Source organism: Uloborus diversus, chromosome 2, assembly GCF_026930045.1.
Source record: "Uloborus diversus isolate 005 chromosome 2, Udiv.v.3.1, whole genome shotgun sequence".
NCBI lineage: Eukaryota > Metazoa > Arthropoda > Arachnida > Araneae > Uloboridae > Uloborus > Uloborus diversus.
In genome coordinates, this window is record NC_072732.1 from 34,667,608 (window position 1) to 34,691,401 (window position 23,794).

The window sequence follows — 23,794 nt, forward strand, 5'->3', positions numbered from 1 at the left end:
AATTAAACATTATTTTAGTTTTCATATAGTAAAATAATAATAAAGCGACGACGCACAAATTACCAAATGAAATTCCCTTTCCTATTTTCAATAAACAAAATATAACTGATTTCTTTTTTTTTTATTTGACTACAATTTCATTTGTTCTTTAGCATCTATTTTTTGCTAATAACCTGTAAAACTTTGTTTATCTAGTGCAGCTTTAAACGGAAATAATGCAAATATATTTAACATTTTTACAGGTGAAATGCCTGAAATTTTCCTACAAGGTAAGTGTTTTGTACTTCAGTTACCTTAGTACTTTCATCATAACAAATATTTTTGTGTTCGACAAGTAGAGCTTAATTAGTTTATGTATTTCCCGAGAAAAAACAATAGATTATTGCAAAATCTGTTAAAGCTAGATATTTATATTAATACTTACATAAATAACTCTTTATGATTTTAGTAGTTAGATTGACAACTGCAAAATAAGCACATATTGCTTTTCAAAGGAGAAAATACGAACGTTTTGATAACTATGGCAGTTATAAATAATAAATGTTTATAAATAACCCCAGAAATGGCGAAAACTTGTAGACTCTTTCTATGCGATTAGTAGGCATTGACATACCATATGCAAATTGGCCTTATTACTACACAACTATTATAATTTAAAAATATTCCACAAAAGGGAGGGGGTAAAAGAAGCTGCCCCTATATTCTAAGAGTGTTAATGAAAATATTTGGGTGAATGCAAGCCTGTAAATTTCTATTTAGCAACAATAAGTAAAAAAAATTTTTTTGCAAAAATTAATGTTTAAACTATGAATAAAATTGGTAATTAGTGCTGAAAATTTATGTGGCTTATATTAAAAATGCCTTAGAAAAAAAATAATTTATTTCTTTCAGCTGGAAAAGACTCCTGCTTGGATGATATAGGGGCGTCATCTAGCAGCATTCTATGGAAAGAAGCATCGGATGCAAAATTGAAAGATGAGCTTCACACAGACCACTTGCTTCAAGGTGTTTTAAGGAAAAAACTTATTAACTGAATTTAATCATGTTATTAGTTTAAGCACACTTAATTACAAAGAGAAATATTTTTAGAAGATTTAGTATAAGAAGAAAAAACCTCTTGACATTTTTTGTGCTTCGTACGTTGGAATTAATATTTTTCTTCTTGAATTAGTATTAAATTTGACATTGTTCCATAGAGCCGATCACTATGTACACATTTACGTAATCTATGAATTTGAATGAACGTTCGTTAATTTATTTCACAATTATTAAAATAGCACCTTCTTTTAAAATGTTGAGCAATTGATATATTAACCAATTTAAAGAATACATTTAAAGAAAACGTATTAGATAACAATCAAGGAAAATAAACAGAAAAATGAAAAAATAATTTGTCTTCATTTCTTTCTCTGAAGTTTTAGTATCGTTTCAGTGTTAATGTATTTTGAATCCATGGAATTTAAACGGTCAATTATTTGTAACATTTCGGTACGAGTAAGAAAGTTTTGTTTACATTATTATTTGAATAGTTTTTTGAAAAAAAAAAGTCTTCATTTTTGTGTTTAGAGGTATTTTAAATACATTTTTTCAAAACGACTTTCTACTTTTGTTACCTTGGTTCCGAGAAGTTAAATGAAAAAAAAAAAAAGAATCACCAGTGTAGTTTAAAATTTTTAATCTTTCAACTATTGTCGTCTAAAAACAGGCAGACAGATTGTAAAATTAAAATCTTGATTGTATAAATTCAAGTAGCAAAGAAAAAAAACGACATTTTACTATTTTTTCCGAACATTTCGAAGTCAAGCTTACATGTTTGAATTTCACTCAGCTGAAAAACAATTTAATGGAATATGATTTATTTTTTCGTTGCAAAAACAAGAAGGTGTGATACGGGGAATCAGGTACGAAATTTCTGATGAAGAATGAAAATTAAACTTTGAAACAAATTTTCATTATTTGAGACCCTTACGACCTTTTGCATCTGTATGTAAAATATGATAGCTTCAACTACATAATATCCATCCGGACATCGACACGTATTTGATAAAGTTTACTTAATTTAACGAGTTGTATGATACATAACTAATTGACAAGTTATGTACAGGAGAGCCCACACATTTTCACTGTCCTGTTAGTTGATGACGCTGCATTAGGTTCATGTAAACATATTTTACGCATCATTAAATTCTTAAAGGTTAATTAAGGTGGTTAATTCTCTTTAACTTCCCTGTAAAAGAAAAATTTAATTTATTATCCACACATCATTTAATGATATTTATGAATATAAAATTTTCTCGCACAGGAATAAGTTTACTGAAAAATACTTTAAATATGGTTGAATCGTTTATGAAACTTCTGAGCAAAAGTGCTTTTTGGAAAAAGAGTTATTATAAATTCAATAAAAGTTACGAATTTTGTTGCACTTGTGCTCACTTTAAATGTTATATTTGAAATTATAAACTTGCTAACCTCTTTTTTATTACTTTTTAAACAGTCACGTAAAATAAAATTAGTTACTGTAATGTAAATAAAGGGTTTTTTTTAAAGAGAAAATAAAGAAAATAACTTTTTTTTTTGTGTCTGAAATAGTTTTTAGTAATCAGATAGCGTTTAATGTAAGTAGAAATAAAAATCGATATCAGTGTTTTACTCTTTTTAGAAGAGGCTACGTGTCTCAAAAATTTAATATTCGGGGATAAACACGTTGCAAATATACAGGGTGTTTCGTTTCAACCTACAATAACTTTATTTTCGCTACCGTTAGTCATACTTCCAATTGCAAAAATGTTCAAAATCAGATGCTGAGTTAAGATATCGACAGTTTGGAATAAAAATAAAAATAAGTCAAAAAATACAAAATTTAACTTTTTATATGGGCCCCAGATCCCTTAACTTATATTTAGGGGAATAATCTCCATTAAAGGGTCAGACTAACACAAAAAAATTGACATTTGTGCGACCAAATCTCAAGGAGATATTCGAGTTCAAAGTTTTAAGGAACCATATAGAAGATGAGATTGGAACTTATCGCTCTTTCACAAAAATGACAGGTCGTCAAAGTAAGAAAAACAAGGTATTTATATTTTCATTGCTATTCAAAAATAAATGCAAATTTTATGCCGTGATACACAAAACCACGAATAATCTGAAAAATTACACTCTATGCACACCTGTAATTTTTAACACTTAACCACTATATTTCCCCCCAAAAGGTGTTATAGACGGTAATTGAAAAATGGTGTAAGTCATAAAACGTTGCGTTTCATATCTCGGTGAATATTAGTCGCACTAATGTCTAATTTTTTGTATTGGAACTATTCTTCAATGGATATTATTTCCCTAAACATAAGTTAGGGGACCTAGGGCCCGTATAAAAAGTTAAATTTGTATTTTTTGTCTCATTTTTATTTTTGCTTCAAACTTTCAATATCTTAATCCTGCATCTGATTTTAAAGATTCGTGCAATTGGAAGTATGCATCTAGGAATAACGGTTGCGAAAATAGAGGCCTTGAGGATTAGAACGGAACACCCTGTACACATACATACATTTCAGTGTCTTTAAATTTTTATACATTTCTTGCTCATTTTTCCTTTTTAAAATTGTTTATTTTTAATGTGCATGTTAACTAAACATTTTTAACGTAATGTCATCTTAGTGTTTTATTTAATATTTTTGTTTCAGAGTGCAATCGCTCAGGTGGCCAAAGAAAATCCTACAGGTATTCACAGAGGTGAAGTCAGTGCTACTTGTGATTAATGAGTATGTTTTGTTTTGTTGTTGGATTATCTATTACACATCAATACATATGTATGTAGAACAAGAAAAAACTTCAAAGCATGATTGATAACACTCAATCCATGTTTCATTGATTTATTTTCTTTTCCTTTTTTTTTAAATATTTTTTTTTTATTTTTGATTACTATTAGTACTTACAACTGAAGTCAGATTTTGGTTGCATCCTTCAAAGGGAAGATGCATTGAAATCAGTAAGCAGTAATAAAATGGAATGTCATGTTAAAAAAATAGATTAAAAAAAGGAAAAAAATTATGATTTCTTTTCAGTTTTTTACTACAGTGGAGTAAATATTTAGAAACCTGTATTTATGAAAAAAAAAATAACAATAATAATACTCTAAACAAACTTTGCCTTGTATTTTGAAATACACCTACTTGTACAGTGTACACCACAAAAAAGCTAAATAAGTGAAAAAAAAATTAAAAAACCTTTCCGTACTACTAGAAAATATCTAAACTATCTTTTAAAATCTACATCTGATTCTGAGCTCTTTACAGTGGCGTAGCTACACTTCCTAACGCCCGGGGCGGTTCCTCAATTTGCCACCCTTTTGGGTGGAAAATACAGTCAAACCCCGATTTAGTGCCCACCCTTTAAAGCGTCAATCCCGTTTTACCGCCATAATTGTGTCTAAACAAATCTCCCATATAGGAGTTTTAATGTAATTTATCCGTTAAAGCGCCAACTCGATACAACGCCAGCCAAATGCCAACACCAGAAAAATATTTTTTCCAAATTCTCTAACTTTCTTTACACAAAGGTGATCATTGTACTACTGCATTTCTTCCTTGTTATCTACGTGTATAATCTGCCTTACCATTGAGTGTGTCCAGGTAAAAACACCATATGGAGAGTTCGTCAACAATAAACTTGTGGTTTACCAAGAAACGCGTTCAGTGGTTGAACAGGAATAGGGGTCAATTGCTTTGTTAATGTGATCCTCTCACACACCCTTTTCAAAGCTTTAAATGGATTCTACTATCAGTTTCGGGGGCAAGGGATGCCCTTCTGTTTTGAATACACCTGCCTATTATGCTTCCCATCATAGTAAGAAGAAAAAGTTGTTTTCCTCGGGCTTTAGGAAAGATAAACTTACTGCCTGCTTTGAATAGAATTAGTGAAAGACTCGGTTCTTTCATCTACAATACTTACTATGCTCATAGAATTCAATTGGTCAACACTCCACTCAGGGTTGTGATTTTAAGGAAGTTGTTACTCAGAAAAAATTTAGTTTATTGAGGTTGAGTTGATATAGAATTGTGAAATTAAGCCTGTTTCTTCAGTTTATGTCTGACATTGCTTATACAATGTCAAAAAGAAGTAATCTCTCCATTTCTGAGAAGCAAAAAATTTGTGAATACAAACAGAGCTGTCCAAATGCCTCATAGCAAAGCATTTCAAGTCATTTTTCTATAATGTGGAAAAAACCCATCAGCCGACGATGTCTTGGAGACATCTCATGCCATAAAGAAAGATGGTTTAATGTTGATGATGCACGAATGGATGCAATACAAATGAAATCTGCTAAGCATGAGAAGTTGGAAGATGTTTTATACACTTGGATTATGCAGATGACTGCCAAAAATGCTAAAATAACTGGGGATATAATCAGAGAACATGCTAAAATTTTTGGGCAGCAAATGAATATTACTGATTTTGAATATAGCAACGGTTGGCTGAATAGATTTAAAAAACGTCGTGGTCTTTCTCAACACATAAGATCTGGTGAAACTGCCAACGTTGATCCAACTATTGTAACAAAGGGCAGGGAAAAATCACGAGCCATAATTTCCCAATATGCTGTTGCTGATGTCTACAACATGGATGAGAGTGGACTTTTTTATCGTTTGCAACCAGATAAAACATTATCAAATAGAGCCGTTAAAGGATGTAAAAAAGCAAAAGACCGGGTACCACTTGTATTTTGCACAAATGTAGATGGTTCGGATAAGAGAACTGTGTCGGTTATAGGTAAAGCAGCAAAGCCTAGATGCTTTAAAAATTTCAATCCCGCTTTGTACGTTGATTACGACAGTAACCGAAAAGCATGGATGACTACCATTTTGTTTCAAAAATGGTTGAAATCGTTTAATGATGAAATGAAGAGGAAAAAGCGGCATATTCTGCTCATAATGGATAACGTACCTTGCCATAAATCAACTGCTATGAGCAATACACGGATTGAATTTTTGCCCCCTGATTGCACAGGTGTCCTTCAACCCTTGGATGCAGGAATAATCAAGTCTTTCAAAGCGCATTATCGGAAATATCATGTCAGACACATTGTCGAGTGCATCAAAATTAATATTTTTTCTCTTATTTCTTTAAAAGAAGCAGTTCACTTCATAAAAAAAAAGCATGGGATGAAGTTACACCAGATACTATTCTCAATTGTTGGAGACACACAGGTTTAGTAGATGGCGAAAAACGTAGTGTTCAAAATCATGTCGAAATGCAGGAAATACAGGATAGCATCGACGAATTAACTGTTTTGGAACATCCACTTACAGCAAATGAATTCATTGATGCTGATAAATCTGCATCAACTTTCGAAGATACGACTCATGAGGACATTATTGAATTAGCAGCACCAGATTCAAATTCTGATTTGTCTGAAGAAGAAACTATTGAACATGAAGATGAGAATATCAACTCTGAGATTGCAAAAGATTGCCTCCAGAAACTAAGAAGGTTTTTAGACAAAAATGCAAGTGATAGGAAAATGATGAACAACCTTCTCGCATTGGAAAAGGACATAGAAACAGTTATTTTGAACAAAAAAAGTCAATGCAGCATTTTAAAATTTTTTGTCCCTAAAAAGAAATAAAAGATTAAAAATTTAAAAAAATATTGGTGGATCTCTAAAATCAATGTATTTTTGACATTTGAACTCATAGAGGTAAGTAAATTTGATCATATCTCTTAAAACTAATATATTTTACTTTTACATGTGTAGTCATATACTTAAAATTCGATTTACCGCCTAACTCGATATAACGCCACCCTAGAATCGGATCCGACAGTGGCGTTGTATCGAAGTTTGACTGTAGTTGACACATTAAAGAGCCAAAGTATTTTAAAAAGATTTTAAAAAACCAAAAAAAATAAACTTATTTTTTTCCTTCTTATTTTTCTTGAAGAAGAAAAAAAAAGAATTTAGAGCACCACCGAAATATTCCAAAAGTTAAGTCAAAATTTGGAATTTTAATCTTTAAAAAATGCTTAGAGCTCCCTATAGATTTTTTTTTTCAAAATTAAAATTAGTTTTATGCATTATTTGGTGACGTTAGGGGGTTGGGACTCCTCAAGTATATTTTCTGAAGCTGAAGTGTTAAAAAAGCAATTTTAGGGTATCTTTGGACACGTGAAGATATTGGGGCAGTTTCGGGGGCGCTGTTCGGCCAGCAATCCTTTCAACAAAACTGAAAAACACGTAAATGTACGCTGTATCTTAGTGGTTTAAGGGCCTCCCCTAATTCCAACAAAGACTGGATTTTCCTCCCAAAATATTTTCAAACTTGAAATCAATTTTAGTATATTTTTGATGACGTTAAAGATAATAGGGAACGTTCAGGAGCTCCCTGGAAATTTTTCGATGCCGAAGTTTCAAAAACGCAATTGTAGACTATCTTTGACGGCATAAGTTTCCAAATGTATCCAAAACTGTTGAGAAGTCAGATGGTTTCTCCAGGGCCGTGGTGTCGGAGTCAGACTGATTTTAGAGTAAAGGAGTCCGATTCCGAGCTTCTTTCTTTCATTAATATTCACTGACTCTCCCGGCATTTTTTAAAAAACTGATTACCAATTAGTTCGATTACATTTATAAAAGCCTACTAATCAAAAAATAACTGTCATTGGCAACCCAGCTGGCTTGATTGTTTATCGAACTTTTTGTAATTGCTACTTAAGCCTAACTAAACGCGACTTCAGCCGTTGTTTCACGGACAATGTTATGAGAGAGAGTTCGGAGGAAGGGGGGGGGGGTCAAACTGGAAATCTTTTTTGAAACTGTTGCTCATTTTAAGCTCTTCACTAATGAAAATAAGGATTTCTGGTATTCTGTCAGAAATTTCTAAAAACCAAATTTGGGGCAACTTTGATGACTTTAGGTGATTTCGTGCTCATCTGGGGTCCCTACCTTAGAATTTTTCTGAAGTTTAAGTTTCAAAAAATCAACTTTAAGCTACTTTTGGGTACATTGAATGAGATGGAGATTTTAAAGTTCGAAATTGATGTCCTAAACTTCTTTAGACTATCTTTAACCATTATACAGGAAGGGTCAGGGCTTGACCGCCCTCAGGAATTTGTTGGTATTAAAGTTATAAAAACGCAATATCCATATTAGGCTAAAAGATGAGATGTTAAGGGATGGGATGGGCGTTATCCATTGGAAATGTCGAGACTCAAAGCCTAAAACTGTACTTTTGGACTGTTTGGTGACGTTAAAAGATAGTAAGATTCGGTTGCTCTTTCCGAAAAATGTGACATTTATTGAGAGTTTAACAACGCATTTTTAAACTGTTTTCGGTGTTTCAAAATTCTCCGGCTCAAAACACATTTTAAAACTATCTTTGGTACACTTTAGACAGCGAAAAGGGGGAGGTGTAAAGCGGAGCCCTCCAAAACGCTGTATTGTTCTATGATTGGCAAGGAAGAGACGGTAAGTGGTTCTACTCCGATATTTTTCAAAATTAGAGATCGAAATGTGATAGGCTTTGCCTAGAGATGATTTTACTAATTAAAAACCTTTCCTTAAAATGAATGACTAAATGTGAAACTTATTGTATGAAGGAATTAGTTGATATAATACAGTTGTACAAGCAATTATTATTCGAGTTGTGAACATTTTTTTTTAATGAACATAAAATTCATTCTGTGATATTGAAAATTTTGTGGTCAATAACCAATGAAAGCAATTGTTAAAAAAGAAAATGCTATCCTGAAAATGAGCAAGTAATCGTGCACCATTTGAGACTCTCTCCTTTTACTCTTGTTGTCGTTTTCCTTTGAAAAAAAAAAGTTTTTTTTTTTAAATTTAAAGTATGGTAGTTTCCTAGGAATATTCTTAAAATCAAGTGGTATCTTCATCATATAACGAAAGATAATGAAATTTATCGTTTCCGCCTTAATAGTTAATCTTAACAGCAAAAAGAAAACAAAAAGCACGGGCCCTTGACTTAACACTACTAAAGCCCTCGATCCGTCTCCAGGGATCCTCCCCTGGACCCAGGGCTTTAAACACTACCACCTCCCTTAGTCTATTTCCAGACGAAGGAAGAGATAAAACAAACAATAGTGCTGAGATGTCCACTAGAAAAACACATGTTTTGTATTAGACTAATTTTATTTTCATAGTCGTACTAAAACCCTACTATTCGAAGACCCTTTTTTTTTTCTTTTTTGCCTCCAGTAGTTGATCAAATGCATGATTTCCTTATTGGGGAAAACGCGTTAAATGTTTTCGCATCAAAAACGTGAAATTACCGCCCCCGAGCGGAGTGCCCCCTTCTCCCTTCCCTAGCTCCGCCACTGGCTCTTGACGATGAAAAATGATCAAAACACTTTTTTTATTATAGCCAAACTAATCTTCAATTTGTTGCCGATTCCCTAAATACATGGAGGTGATTTAATTATTTTCTATAAAATGCCAGATAAAGTACACCTTTTATGTGACAAAAGTTACAGATAAATTTTTCTCTTGAGGCTACAGTTTCTTCTTTGTTATGAACTCATTAGTTTCGAATAGACAGTTACCTAGCTGGTAGCTAAAGTAAATTTATCACAACAGCAAGAGGTACTTAGCATTAATGAGATATCTGCCTCCAGCTCAGTTATTGTCTAATCTAGATTGATGTCCATAAAAAGGACGAAACTTCAAGTTTCTGGATGGTACAACCGGGCTGTTGGTGTATTATATGTAGTTCTGGCCTTAGCCCTGGTTTAAGGGCTATAACGTACTGCTAAATACCCAAGCTTTGCCTTTAATTTACAAGTTGAATACCAGTTTGTTGGCATTCTTAGCTTCAATGAGATGACATGTGTCTTCAGCTCGGTAATTGCCTGTACCTAACTGATGAGTTTCCAACAAGGACGAAACTGCTGTCTTTGGATAAATAACCAGTTGTTGTTATATTGCATGTAGTTCTGCTTTAGCCTTGGCTTAAAGGCGATAGCTTACTGCTAAAGCGAAATGACTCAATTAGCGCATACAAGGAGAATTATTTACAGTGACTTTATTTTTGGATTTCTGACAAAAGGCATTTTGAGAAGAAATTGGGGGAGCACTTGGATCTTTTGGGCAATATGGTATTTGACTGAGAAAAAAAATAATTTTTGGAAAAGTAGTTTTTTGGTTTGTGTAAATAAGCATCAGCGAATAATAAAAGTCATTTATAACTGTAACAATGTTGCACGTATAATGTGTTGATACTTTTTTACGGGTTACAGCAGATCTCCTATCCACTCGTTTTAATATTGTTTTTCAAATAAAACCATTACATACACACCAATAAATTACACTTATTTGTAAAACTGAACTTGTTTTTAAAAGTTTAACACGTAGTTGTACTCATTAGAACATTTAATAATTGTCTAATTATAAATTAATGAATTGTAATTCACCTTCAAATTCCATTTACAGTTGAAATTCCTTTATGCCAAAAAACTGCCTCCAATGCAACGCTGACAACGAATTCCAAAGAAAGTATTCAAGAGAAAAGAAAATTTGATTTTATGAGCTATTTGTTGACTGAATCTTATGAAATGTGTGTTGAAAGGAGAATTGATATTTTTCTGCTCAAAAACGAACGAAGTCATGTTATTATTGCATTCCTTGGACTTTGTTTACCACCGGCAGAAAAATCAATAGGGCAATTTCAAATCCAGAAGTCGCGACTGCAACTTCAGAGACATTTTTCTTCTTCAGATGATAATTTCCTTTTACGAAATGATTCTAGGTGTGAACTTCCATTGCAATTTCGTCTGCCATTTCATTTTTTTATGATTTATGTCAAAATATTATAGGATTTATGAATATTCGTATGATGAACACGAAATAAAAATTGCATTACGTTACAGATCTTTCAAAAAAATTTGCTCAAATAGATTCTTTAGATTTTTTTAATTTAAAAAATGCAAACTTTTCTTCCCCAAACGAACTCAATGTGCCAAAGCATAACACTTTTATTCATTTAGATATGTGTATATTTTGTATACCAATGTATAGGGGATGTTATAATGTTCAAAAAAACGGTGTGGCAATGCATTAACTACGCATCCCTTCAACTGTAACTAGTTTTTTTTTAATTAGCATGACATAAAAAAACATATATACACTCGAGTTTGGTTAAAAAAATTTAATTTTTACATACTATCTATACATATGGAATCTGGGTGAGGTAAATTAGTGAGGCAAAGAGAAATAGTAACATCGTTTTTCATACTCACCTATTTGATTTTATTTTCCTTGTATTATTGCATGTATAATAGCTGCTTATAGTCGGAAAATAATAGCGTCTGAAAACTGGTAATTAATAATGCAAATTACTTTTAAAAGTGGACTCTATATTGTAATATTTTGTGATAAGTCAGTAATAGATTTCAATGTTATAATTTAAAAAATCCCTTCTTTTTAGTGCTGAAAAATTATAATGAATTCCTTTTGCGCTTCAGAGCAGTATTTGTTTGTTATCACTAGTCTCTTTCCGATTTCAGTTTCTACAAAAATTTGTACATGCTGGGTCACGTAAAAAGGGCGAAATAGAATACCGTTAAGGCTGTTTATAAATTCTTGCACTCATTAAAAAAAAAATTATAAAAGAGATATTTGAGATCCTTTATTTTGAAAGTTAAAAATCACTTCTATAAAAGAAAAAAATCAGTTAAATATATATTTTTTAAATTACCTGTGGGATTTTGCCAAAGACAAATTGTTCGTACAGTCTCCAATATTAACGTATTAAAAGATATAATATTGGATGCGACGGGATCAGTATCCACAGTTCACATTGTATACTAATACTTAATGCTTATAGCACGGCGATGGAGGTTTTCTGTGTCAATCTCCCAAAACCCTTGACTTTACGCCATTTTGTCAATTATAATTAGTGGGGTTGTATCCGTGAATGGCCATCCACCCCCTGTCTTTGGTAGGTAAATTCTGGCAGCAGTTAAGTCTGGCGTGGAGTAAAATTCTTAGAGCCACGAAAATTTCTCACGTAGAAGTGTATTGAAACTGATGTATAATCGTTTTGAGACAAGGATAAAAATACAAAATTAATTATACCTAAATGTGAAATAGGTTTTTTTAAAAATACATTTTCTTTGTTAGAGCAAGAATTTATAAACATCCTGTTTTTCACCTCTCCCTTACAATATAATTATGAAAAATCGTAGTTTTTTTTTTCTTTGTAAAATCTAACTGTGGGCCAGAAGAATAAAAAGCGATCTTACCACTAATGATTTTAATTATTTAAAACAAAGGAGATGTTTGACTCATAATCCAGTTTTTTTTTCATTTTGAAAAATACTATTTTATCATAACTTTTCACTATGCCTCACTTTACACTATATCAATTGCAATCAAAAATACTAAATTATAAATCCCATTATAAATTTTTATTACTAATTTAAGCACCAATTGTCTCTTTTCGTGTTTGACATGTGTCATTGTCTTTTATGATGTAAAAACACGTGTGTGATGCATTTGATCCGAGAGTCTTTTTTTAATTGTTCAGTTAAATTAATTTATACATTTTACCTTTCAAGTCACACAACATATAACAACTAATATGAATCATCTTACAAAAGCTGGAGAAATAAGTTCGTTTTTTTCGATAAGAAGATATTCTGTACACACATTCATGTTGTTGTTGCAGTTGACAATAATGTGACAGAGTCACATTATTCAATTTTGTTGCCCTTATTCACTAACTATTCATGTATCAAATCCATACTATTAAGTTGTATTAACATCTATTATTATATAAGAAAAAAAGTCCTTTTATATTTGAATGCAACTGAAATATATTTAAGTGAAAAGGAGGAATACTTTTTCAGTTTTATTTCGCAAACTGATGCCATAATAATTTAAAAATGTTAAATACCAAAAGAGTTTACGAAGGCACGATATTTTCGTTATTTTTTTTCCTTCTAGTCAGATCATGTCCAAATATGACTATGTAAGACGTTTGTGTGTGTTGGACTTTGTAAATAAATACTTATTGTAAGAACATTGATTGCAGGAACTTTGGCTTGTTGTACATAATTACCTTGCCTCTTGAAGTATTGAAATAAAATTTCTCATTTGAGTGCTTTTCAATTTCTGTCATTTATTCATCAGTAATAACAGATGTAACACTCTATCCCTCATATTTTTCAAGAAAACATTAATATGTTACAGATTTGAGCAATTTTTTCGGTATTTAGATGAATATATCATTTGCATGAAACTTGATTAATAAGATTTCCTTAATGGCGTGTCGAATTTCAAATGTCAAAAAAAAAAAAAAAAAAAAAAAAAAAAAAAAAAAAAAAAGAAAGAAAGAAAGATAAAAAGAAAAGATAAAAAAAACTATAAACAGTTAATGCCATTTTATCATCAGCCTTGCGGATTCAAAATAATCTTATAATTACGCGTCGATGAACTTTGTTTGTAATAAATGTTATATAGGTAGAAAAAAGCGATGGGAGGGGAGGGCTCCGATATTCTGTAATTTTCTATAATTAGAAGAATGTAAATATTAAGCAGTTCATGTAAAACTCCCACGGTCATTTGATACCTAGTGTCTAACTGTGAAGCGACATACACAGAAAAAATAACTGTATGCCGTCTTTTGTCATACAAAAACAGAACTGTGGTAATTTTTATGCATGCTTAAAATCAATTTTAATTGAAAAAAAATGGATTGGAAAAGTGTCGTTTAGAATAAGTGACGCAGGCTTTGGATTAAAATACATGTTTATGAATCGAAAAGTGCTGCTTTTATTGGAAACTAGCTGGATTGTCCGGCTTTGCACGGTCTACCTCTAAAATAAAAGTTATGTCAAGTGACGCGTGTTCAACTATCTGCAAAAAAAAAAAGAGAAAATGCAAAGTTTCCCGTCCAAACAATCATTCTTAAAGAAAGAAAGCGTCAAATCAAAAACTCCCGAACAAATTAAACGCAACTTTCCTGATCATCTGCTGGCGGTACAAAAAAAAAAAAAAAAAAAAAAAAAAAAAAAAAAGAGGGAGAGAGAGAGAGAAACCGCCAAATAAAGGAGACATTTTTACCTTAAAACAAAAACAAAACTTCATTTCGTCACAGTGGAGAAAAGAAAAGGGACAGCCTTCTGAAACTTTATTCGCAACTCCAATAAACTATAGAGGTCGCTGCAGCCACTGTCTAATGGAGAATGAAAAAGGTAAAACAAACAAATGCCGTAACTTATAACTTATTTTGACGCTTAGTGAATGACAACAATTTTTTCATTGTGTTTCTGGGAAGCTTTCTTTCTATTCTTCTAAAATTACAAAACACCACAATTTCTATTCCATTAGACTTAATAAAGCTTTTAAATTATGTCCTTACAAATTCTTTAAAAATCGTTATCATAAATTAACATTTATTAATGAAATTGGATATACTTATAAAAAAGAAGTTTTACGCTAGCAAAAATATTTTTTTCAGCTGCTGATATTTCCAAAAAAATTACTTTTTATCAAAGTTTTAAGACAAAAAAAAAAAAAAAAAAAAGATGAAGTAATTATGAACGCCATTATAAATAAAAAAGACGGAAAATGGAAAATAATATAGTGATGTCTGGAGCAGAAAAGTATTATTAATCTATATTGTTAAAATAAAAGGAAAGAAATCTCATCACAAAGGTAGTTAATTATTTATTTGACATTTTCGATAAAAATAAATATCAAAAACTATAATTAGCCTGTTTACTCTGATAATGATTGTCAGTCATTAGAGTTTGGAATAAGACAACTAATTTTCTGTTCTAATTTTCATTTTGAAAGTTATCAAAATTAGTCTTTCAACAGACTAAAATTTAATAATGCTTTTTTTTTTTAATTTCTTCATTAATGTTATTTCTGTTTTATGTATAGAAGGAAATAATGTTAATTACTGAATATTTTTTTTTACTGAGTAGTACTCCAAAACATATTGTTATTTTTGTATTTTAGTGTTTGCTAACGCGTGGGGCAAGAAAAATGACAGGCTTTGTTTTTCTTGAGCCTTATTATTTTATGCATTGCAAAATATGAAGTTTTCAAAACTTACATTTTTTTAAACACTTATAGATAAATAAGTAAGGTAAACACACCAGTAGTGGACAGTGCTTCGGTAGTGGCCACTTCAAAGTTGCATGTAAACTTTAAAGAAAGAAATGAACAATAATGGAATCCATTTTATTCATCAGCTATTTGAATTTAACAGGTGAGGTGTAAAAGTAGGACGTAACAGGGAACGAAAACAAAGAAAAAACGTACCTTTGGGCAAAGCGGGTGTAGAATTTAATCATACATTTAATTATAATTTCTTGACTCGTGTGCTGGCTGAGATTTTCTATTTTAATAGGATAAGTATAACTTTAAAAAGTTATTTTTTAGGATGGCAATTAATTTTTCGATTAATTTAATTAGTTTTTTTTATGTTTTATAAACAAATGTACTGGTTTTAAATTAAATAAGTACAACTGTTTTATATTTTTTATATAATGGGAGGTAGTTAATCAACTATTTTAATCATTTATATTTTCATATTTAATTGGAAAAGGTACCAAACACCAATTAGTTAAGCTTACCCACTTTAGGCTTCCTGGTAGGGCAAAGCGAGTTTTTTCAATATTTGTAAAGTTTTATAATAAATAAATATTTGGTTTGAAATAGTACAAAAATGACTTTTTATTTTGAAGTTCAAGAACCCTGCTAGGAAAAAAAAACGGAATTGTTGCGATAAAAATCCAAAAACTACAATTTTCGAGCGTTCTTCGAAAACCTAACCGCTTTATGCCACCCTCCCCTATTTAATAGGAAAAAAAATGTATGGTAAAAGCAAAATTCCAGACGTCATTAGGAAACAAAATATGTGAATTTGGAAAGTTATTAACTGTTAGAAAAAAAAAGAAAAATGTATTTGTTAAAAGCGAGACAAATCTCTAAAATCTCCTTTACCTTTTAATTCATTTTTTTAAAGTAATTAACGGAAAATTTCCGGGTAAAAGGAAAAAAAAATAAATAGTTATGGCAAATCTAACCTTGCATCATTATGAAGGCTAGAAAGTTCCAAATTAAAGCCTTTCGACACTGCTAGGTTAAGCTTGCACGAACTATAATAATCGTTTTTTTGATCATAAGTAAGAAAATATCAGTTATGTAAACCTAATAAGCAACAAGCAATTTTATATAAATGATCGTATTTAATACTTCTACAGACAACTACACAGTAAATGCATTCACAATTCATACATTTAACACAGCATTACATTAAGTTTTAAGCATTTTAAGCTTAAATTTCAAAAAGCAATTAAAGGTTCATATGTTACATTAAAATAATTAAATATTTGTTCGGTTGTCGATATACATTTAAAATATCTCCTAGATACCGAGTAAAGTAAAATTTTATAAAGAAATACTTAAATAATATTTTAAGCATACAGAATTTACCCCCCCCCCCCCCCCCCCAAAAAAAAACACAATTACAAAACACTCATGTTACATTTATGATAAAAAATAGAAAAACAAGTAGACTTCAAGTGTTGCTTCTACTATACATGTATACAAATTATACAGGTCCAGTGCATGAAATTAAAAAGTAAGCTCAATACATCATCCTAAACTTATCATATATTTTTAAATGATTAAAAACTTCAATTGTAAAAGTTTATCTTCAGAAACTTTTCAGGTTCCTCTTATTACGCATTAATGCATTTTTCATCAGAAAAATCATTTTTTTTTTGTTTGTTCAAAATATGTATTTCTTACAGAAAAGAAAAAGAAAGATTTCCTTTAAAAACGATACTCTTTTGTCTTCATAATGCACATACTAGTATTAGTTGTTTCGAATTCTTGTATATTTGTGCGGAAACCGACTGAACATTTTTATTTGCTTTTGTGAAATCAAAGTGAAAACATCAAAACATGAGGGTTTATAATCTAATGGTATAATTAGTACTGTTCTTAAAATTCATACAAAAGTGTATCTTTTCTTAGATTTAGTCGTATTTTAGTATATACAGTTTTAAAATGTGCAAAAATATACACATAAAAAAATTAAAAGCTTTTTAAAATAACTATATCTTTTAACTATATAATTTCTTTAGAAGAAGTTGGCAGTTGGAAATACAACTTTCTCCAGTGTATCAATATCTTTTTAGCACATTCATATTTTTGAATTAAAATAATACCTTGTTAAATTTGTTAATATTACTCTCCTTAAAATATAAAGAAAAAGATGAAGCTGCAAAAAACCAATACATTATAGGAAGGTAAAAGGAAAGGTAAGGAAGATAAATCAAGGAAAGGTAAAATACTTGATTTTTTTTTGTTTTTGAACACTAAAACGGATTGAATGTGAAAAAAAAAACCATAGAATGTGCTCTTTTTTAAAACAACAGCATGTGTTGTTGTATTTTTTTTTAGTTTGGGGGAATTATTTTGATTTTTAAAAAGTTATTACTTTATTTATTTATTTATTTTTGTTTTTGAATTAAATTGAAAAAAAAGAAAAACAGAAATGATGCAATAATATAACGAAGTCATTCTACTAAATAAATAAATAAGAAAAATCAGTTCTCAATTTACTATATACACCTTCAAATACGCTTTCAAATGGACTGTAAAAATTAATGATTTTAAGTTCATGAAATATATACACAATAATCAAAACACGATAATCCTTCAAACGTCTGTGGACGTTGTTTTAACACTTTTGGTTACAAATCTTTTACTCCGAGCACCTTGGTAAACTGCAGATGGAACTGGCGTATTCTTCTTTTCTGTACTGCTCCAACAGGACAGCATGGAATTAAATTTATTCCGGAACTTCTGACTGAAAATGCTGTAGAGCAAAGGATTACAAGCTGACGATGCGTAAGCCATTATGTTGACGAAGATCAGGAACGACCACGTTTCCTTAAATAGCGTGGATGAAAAGGTGTTGTAGAACAAGAGGACTTGGTGAGGCGAAAAGCTTACAAAATAGACTATGACACCTGCCATAAGCATTTTTATGACGCCTTTTCGCGCCTTAATCGACCGCTCGAATTTTTCCTTCCCTACAGCAGGCTCTATTGCTGAAAGGACGTCATTACTGAAAAGCCTTTTGGTTATTTTAATGTACAGAATCACCTGCAAGAGAAGAAGAATTTGAGATTATTTAAAACTTATGGTTTAATTAGGAGTGATTTAAAATTAAGATTTATATGTAACTCTTAAATTATTGTTGACTCGTCAAGCAATAAATCATTTCCTAAAATAATTATTACTTAACATCACACTGAAAGAAAAATGTATAAGGTTACCAGTATTAATGGGTGTAACGTCACACGAATTCTGAAGTGTGTAGGATCATTGTTTTAAAAACTGAAATTGTGGAGGAACCTTGCACTCTGGTTTCAATAGAATTCAAAGCGCATGCGTAAAGATCAAAATCGGCACAGGGCATGACAACTCTTTTTTGCGAAACGAAAACCGTCCTCATGGTGGACGAGCGGTAATAGTTCTTGCTTTGAGATCTGTCTTTGAGATTCGGGTTGAGGGTTCAGACACCATTCATGTCATTTCCTCTCTTAGTGCAATAAAAATGTTTTGTTTGTATATTTAAATAAATGAATATTGTATATTAAAATAATTGGTTGTTAAAATGCATGAACTTGATAAATTGTTCAAGAAAGATGATACAGTAGGCTCTCTGTTTAACGACGCTCTATTTAACGACTTTCTCTATTTAAAGACGGCTTTTAACGGTCCCAGATGATCCACTATAGTGTTAAAAGCATTCTATTTAAGGACGCTTTCTACTTAAGGAAGATTTTTTGTATTCAGTTTAAAAGTTAAACAGAGTTGTTAACAGAGTTAACCAGAGTTAACAGTTCAACAGAGAGCCAACTGTAGCTTAATTTTTGCTAATGTGCAACCTTTCAAGCAATTTCTCTGTGAGCACATAGAACATTCTGGTGTAACCTTACGCAGAAATGAGTGAGGCGTCACACTACATTACCATGGTGCAACCTTCTGCAAGCGACGTGTAACCTTACACCAGCAATATGAGTTAAGTTACTTTAGTCCTGTGGAAGCAGCTAAGCTGCCACGAAGTAAGTGCAATAAAATTTTTTATGTAGTCACATTTTATTTTGCTACAAAATCAAAAATTTTATATGTAATTTTCAAATTACTTACTACATTGATATTTTTAGAAGCATGCAGTATTTTCTGTGAATTCGAAATTCTTAGAAAATAAGGTTATCGGTTTTAAACATTTTTGCATAAAAAAATTGAAGACTTGATGCAAGAATTCTCGTGACTTTTTCGTTTCGTCAAATGACCGTTTATGCACATTCCAGCTATTACCATAAAATCTGCTACCCTCAAGCCATTTCATACATGTTTTGTGAAATTTTTATCGGTTCTAAATTCTCATAGCTCCTTAATTGAAGTCTGAACATTTTCATTTGTGCTTACTAATGGAATGCAATTCATATTTTATTAGTCCACGATTTGCAAAAAGATTACAAGTTAAATTAACGAATTCAACTACGGAGAGAGGGAGAAACTTAGTGGTTATAGTACATCAGGCTTGTAAACGGAAAATCTTGGGTTCTATGCCCAAAATCATACCGTACCGACAGAGTACATGCCGTGTTCTTACTTGGTTAATCTGGAAAGCTGAAAGGTCGTTGGTCGGTTGTTAACCAGCTTGACACGTTTTTCGGCGTTACAGGGAAATCCTTTTTCAATGCAAAAAGTAATGTAAACTACTCTTTGCGTTGAAAAAGGCGTTCCCTGTAAAGCCGAAACACGTGCTTGCAGTAATCTGCAATTTGTGCTTTTATGACGTTGTTATTTCTTACTTTACTGTTCAGCACACACTGTAAAAAAATTCCAAAACGTTACTGAGTATATCCGTGTTACGTTTCGGGATTTTAATGGTTTTTATCCACCTCCTGGAAAAATCAAGTATCATTGTCAAAAAGTTTCCTAAATTGCTACAAGTTGCACGAATGCAGATTTTTACTGTTGTGAAAAATATTTTTAGCTCTCAGTTTAAAGATTAACTGAACGCATTTATAAAGTGCATCGGCTTCAGTTCAATTACGGCCCGTCCATGCTAATTAAGCTCCCGAAGGGAACAAATAAGTGTGGACTACCTTGTTTTGCAAGAATTGCTGGCATGTAAAATTCTCGTCACTTACTTGCCATTCTGGCTTAGCTTTGGCCATGTTTGCAAGAATGCTTTTGGGACATTCTTGATAAATCAGTAAGATACCGAGCTATTATATTATACGTTCTTAAGTTTACTCTAATTTTCCGGGTACACGACTGGCTTTTAACGGAAAGATTTCTGAATTTCTCAACGGACTCCCAGGATAACTTCAGGAAGGTTACTGAATCTTAGCGGAGAATATTCCTGGATTTTGCAAGACATGTTACTGGCAGAAATTGGGCACATGAGCTGCCCATTATTTTCGAGAAACGTTGCTGAATCGTTTTTACAGTGCAAAGGTATTTATTTATCAGATCAAACTACGTTACACTAAAAACATACTGGAGGGATTTTTCCAAGATGGGTTTGGTCACTCGTTTACGCGCGTAAGTCGTTTAAATCTGAAAATCAGTGAGTTGGGGGGGGGATCTAAAAATCAGTAAGTAGTGCAAATATAAGGCAGTAAATAGTGTACATTTAAAAATCAGGTTTTAACCAGTCAGATTTCAGTGACATTGGTTTGATGCTGAGCGGGAAGAAGTGGGGATGACTGATGACGCCATCTCTCGGCGTCGTTGTAGTTATTGTCGCAACCCAGTTATCGTTGGTTTGTAGTGACAACGATAGCCTACCTCTAAATTCCCCTTTATTAACGAATTCAGAAAACTAATTATCCTTCATTTTGAAAAAAAAAAAAAATATATATATATATATACAATTCACAGACAGATGAAACAGTCACTTGAAAAAGAACCACGTGCAAAATAACAGTTTAAAATGCATTTAATATCCAAAAAAATTCAAGACAACTTTTCCCACTCTTCCATACTAAGTTGTATAACTAAGTTGAATCAGGTCCGAATTTAGCTTCATTTCTTATATTGGCAGATCTAAATAGTCACCCTCCTTCCCCTCTGATCTTCTACTTTATTATAAGGAAAGTAATTCATTTTCGTAAAATGGAAGAAAATATATGAAAAATAAAAGAATTTTAAATTCAGGAATAGCAGAAAATACATGAAATTAAAAAAAGTCACTTTTAAAGAGTTGTTTTCTTTCCAACTTGCTGTAATTCCTTGTCGAACATTTGACACTGATTGGAATGCACTGATTTTAAAAATAACAAAAAACGCTGTAGGTTCCAAGTGATTTCGACTAAAAATCCTTCCCAGTTCAAGAGGGAAGAATTTAATGAGTTTCCAAATCAATAACTCTTTCAAATCAAATCAGTCAAAACATTTTACTGGAAAAAATTTAACTCCATGAATTCAATGGTTTAAGCAACCATAATTAAATTTCAAAACGAAAAAGTGAAACTTAATTTTACTTTACTATTTCAATTCTAGGAGACAAAGCACGATGTATTTCCCCTAAGAATCCGGAAATAAATGTTCTTATTATAAATGCTTATTCCCACCGGATTGCGCATTAATATAAATTCTATTGCCGAAGTTAAAATGCTGGAAGCGTCGAATTTTTTCCGAAAATAATATCATTATTACTGTAAAGATTTGTATTTCATCCGTAATTGGAACGAGACGAAATTATGTTCGAAAATGATTTTCAGTTAAAAATGACTCTTTATTTTATGCAAATCGTATGCGGAAGCTTTGCAGTATAGTAAATTTTAATTATTGATTTTCCAAACGCTATCAAAAGGTAAAAAATCAACAATAAATTAATGAAATTAAAACTTAAAAAAAAAAAAAAAACTGAGTTGCAAGTATAGAATTAAGAAGGAAAATTAAAATTCCTTTTAAAAACCTATACTATTAAAAATCAATTACAAGTATTTTATCTGTTAACAAATAGAAACTGGCAATAGATAAAAATTTTAAATCATTGCGTTTAATTTCCTTGTCGGCCAACAATGAATTCGGTTACCAATTTCGGTTCGGTGAATAGTGGCTTAGCTGTATTTAAAATCTGCTTTAAAAAAACGTTACAATTCAAATTCTCTATAACGTGGAAGATCCAAACACATTCTATCAGAAGCAGAGAAAAATACTCTTTATTTTGGTACTAGATTTTTAAGTTTCTTTGAATTGTAAAAACGTTGCAATTCAAATCTCTATAACATGGAAGTTCCAAACACATTCTATCAGAAGCAAAAAAAAAAAAAAAAACTCCTTATTTTGGTACTAGAGTTTTAAGTTTCTAAATATGTATTCATTGCGAATATCGCGAAAACCGTTTAGAAATTTTTAATTAATATCTCCGTTAATTAATGTCATCCGAAGTCACAACTTAGCTACGAACACTCTCGATCAACTCTCTTTCGAACATTTTTTTTTTTTTTCAAAATCGGTCCATCGGGTTTAGACGCTAGAGTACCACAGACAGATACACTGATACACAGATGCACAGAGTTGACAAACTTAAAACCCCCTTCCTTTGTGCCTCGGGGGTTAGAAAAATAAAGAAACATCTTTCTAAGCAAACGAGTAGGATACAAAAAAAAAAAAAAAAAAAAAAAAAACGGTTACAAAGGAAAAAGCAAAAAACTTTTCGTAGTTGAATACCTTACTAGGATGGGTTTTAAATTTCCGTCTAGACCTGAACAGTTGACGCTGTATAAATTCGAGCATTAAATTACAGAATAAAACTCAAAAGTGAAACGAATTTCTGTGAATTATTTTTGTATCCAATTTAGCAGAAAGGATTGACAAAATTCTACAAGACCTTTGGAGAACACTAGTTCCATTTTTTGGCTAAGAAGTCAGACTTAAAGACCACAGTGGGATGGAACCCACTGAAAATTAACCATTTTCCCGACACCACTCGGGAGTTCCCTGCAGCTCTGTAACGAGAACCCACTGTTGAAAAAAAAATCCTGAAATTTAGCGTTAAAAGTTACTGACATCCATGATGCTAGTAACTGTTACTGTAAAATCCTGTTTTACTGTAATTCTTTACGGTAGAGTAAACAAGAATTGAAAAACGCAAATTGCAAGCAGCAGGTTCAATTTCGGGACTTTTGGATTAGCCGGCGGCTATGCCTTCCATCATACGAGTTGGGACACATCGAGTAAGAGGAAATAGAGGCCATTCATTAATTACGTAAGGATGATTTTGACAAATTTTGATCCCCTTCCCCCATGTAAGATTTTTCCAACCCCTCCACCATATTCTTACGTAACATTCCATTTAAGTTATCAAAATAATAAAACAACGAATCCTACATAACTGAAATCGAAATTAAATTTACTATAATTAAATTAAACCTTTTTATGTAAAGAAATATTTACTAAAAACTTAGAATCTAGACTAATGTTTTTCGACATTGTTTTGTACATGATGCGATACTAAATAAAAATAAAACATGCAATACATAGTTACGATTCTTTAATTATATTTTACACTAATCATTCATTGTAAAACAAATAAAAAAATAGCTCATCCTAATACGTTTTTACCTTCCAGACGCAAATGAAATATAATCCCTGTCAAACCACTTGACCGAGCGATTTCAAATGTAAAATATCGACTTGGAAAATTTTACGTAAGAATGGGTTTGAACCTTCATCTCCTCAAATTAAGGGTGTGTAGAGATTTTCCCAACCCCCTCCCCCTCGAGACCC

General features: G+C 31.5%; 1 protein-coding gene across 1 annotated transcript in view; it reads right to left on the minus strand.

Moving 5' to 3' along the window:
• Window positions 1–17,689: 17,689 nt before the first annotated feature.
• LOC129235204 (neuropeptide receptor 15-like) overlaps window positions 17,690–23,794 on the minus strand; it is a 33,697-nt gene continuing 27,592 nt past the window's right edge. Inside the window, exon 3 of the mRNA XM_054868910.1 lies at window positions 17,690–18,139. Coding sequence (XP_054724885.1) covers window positions 17,690–18,139 — 450 coding nt within the window. The remainder of the gene's footprint in view (window positions 18,140–23,794) is intronic.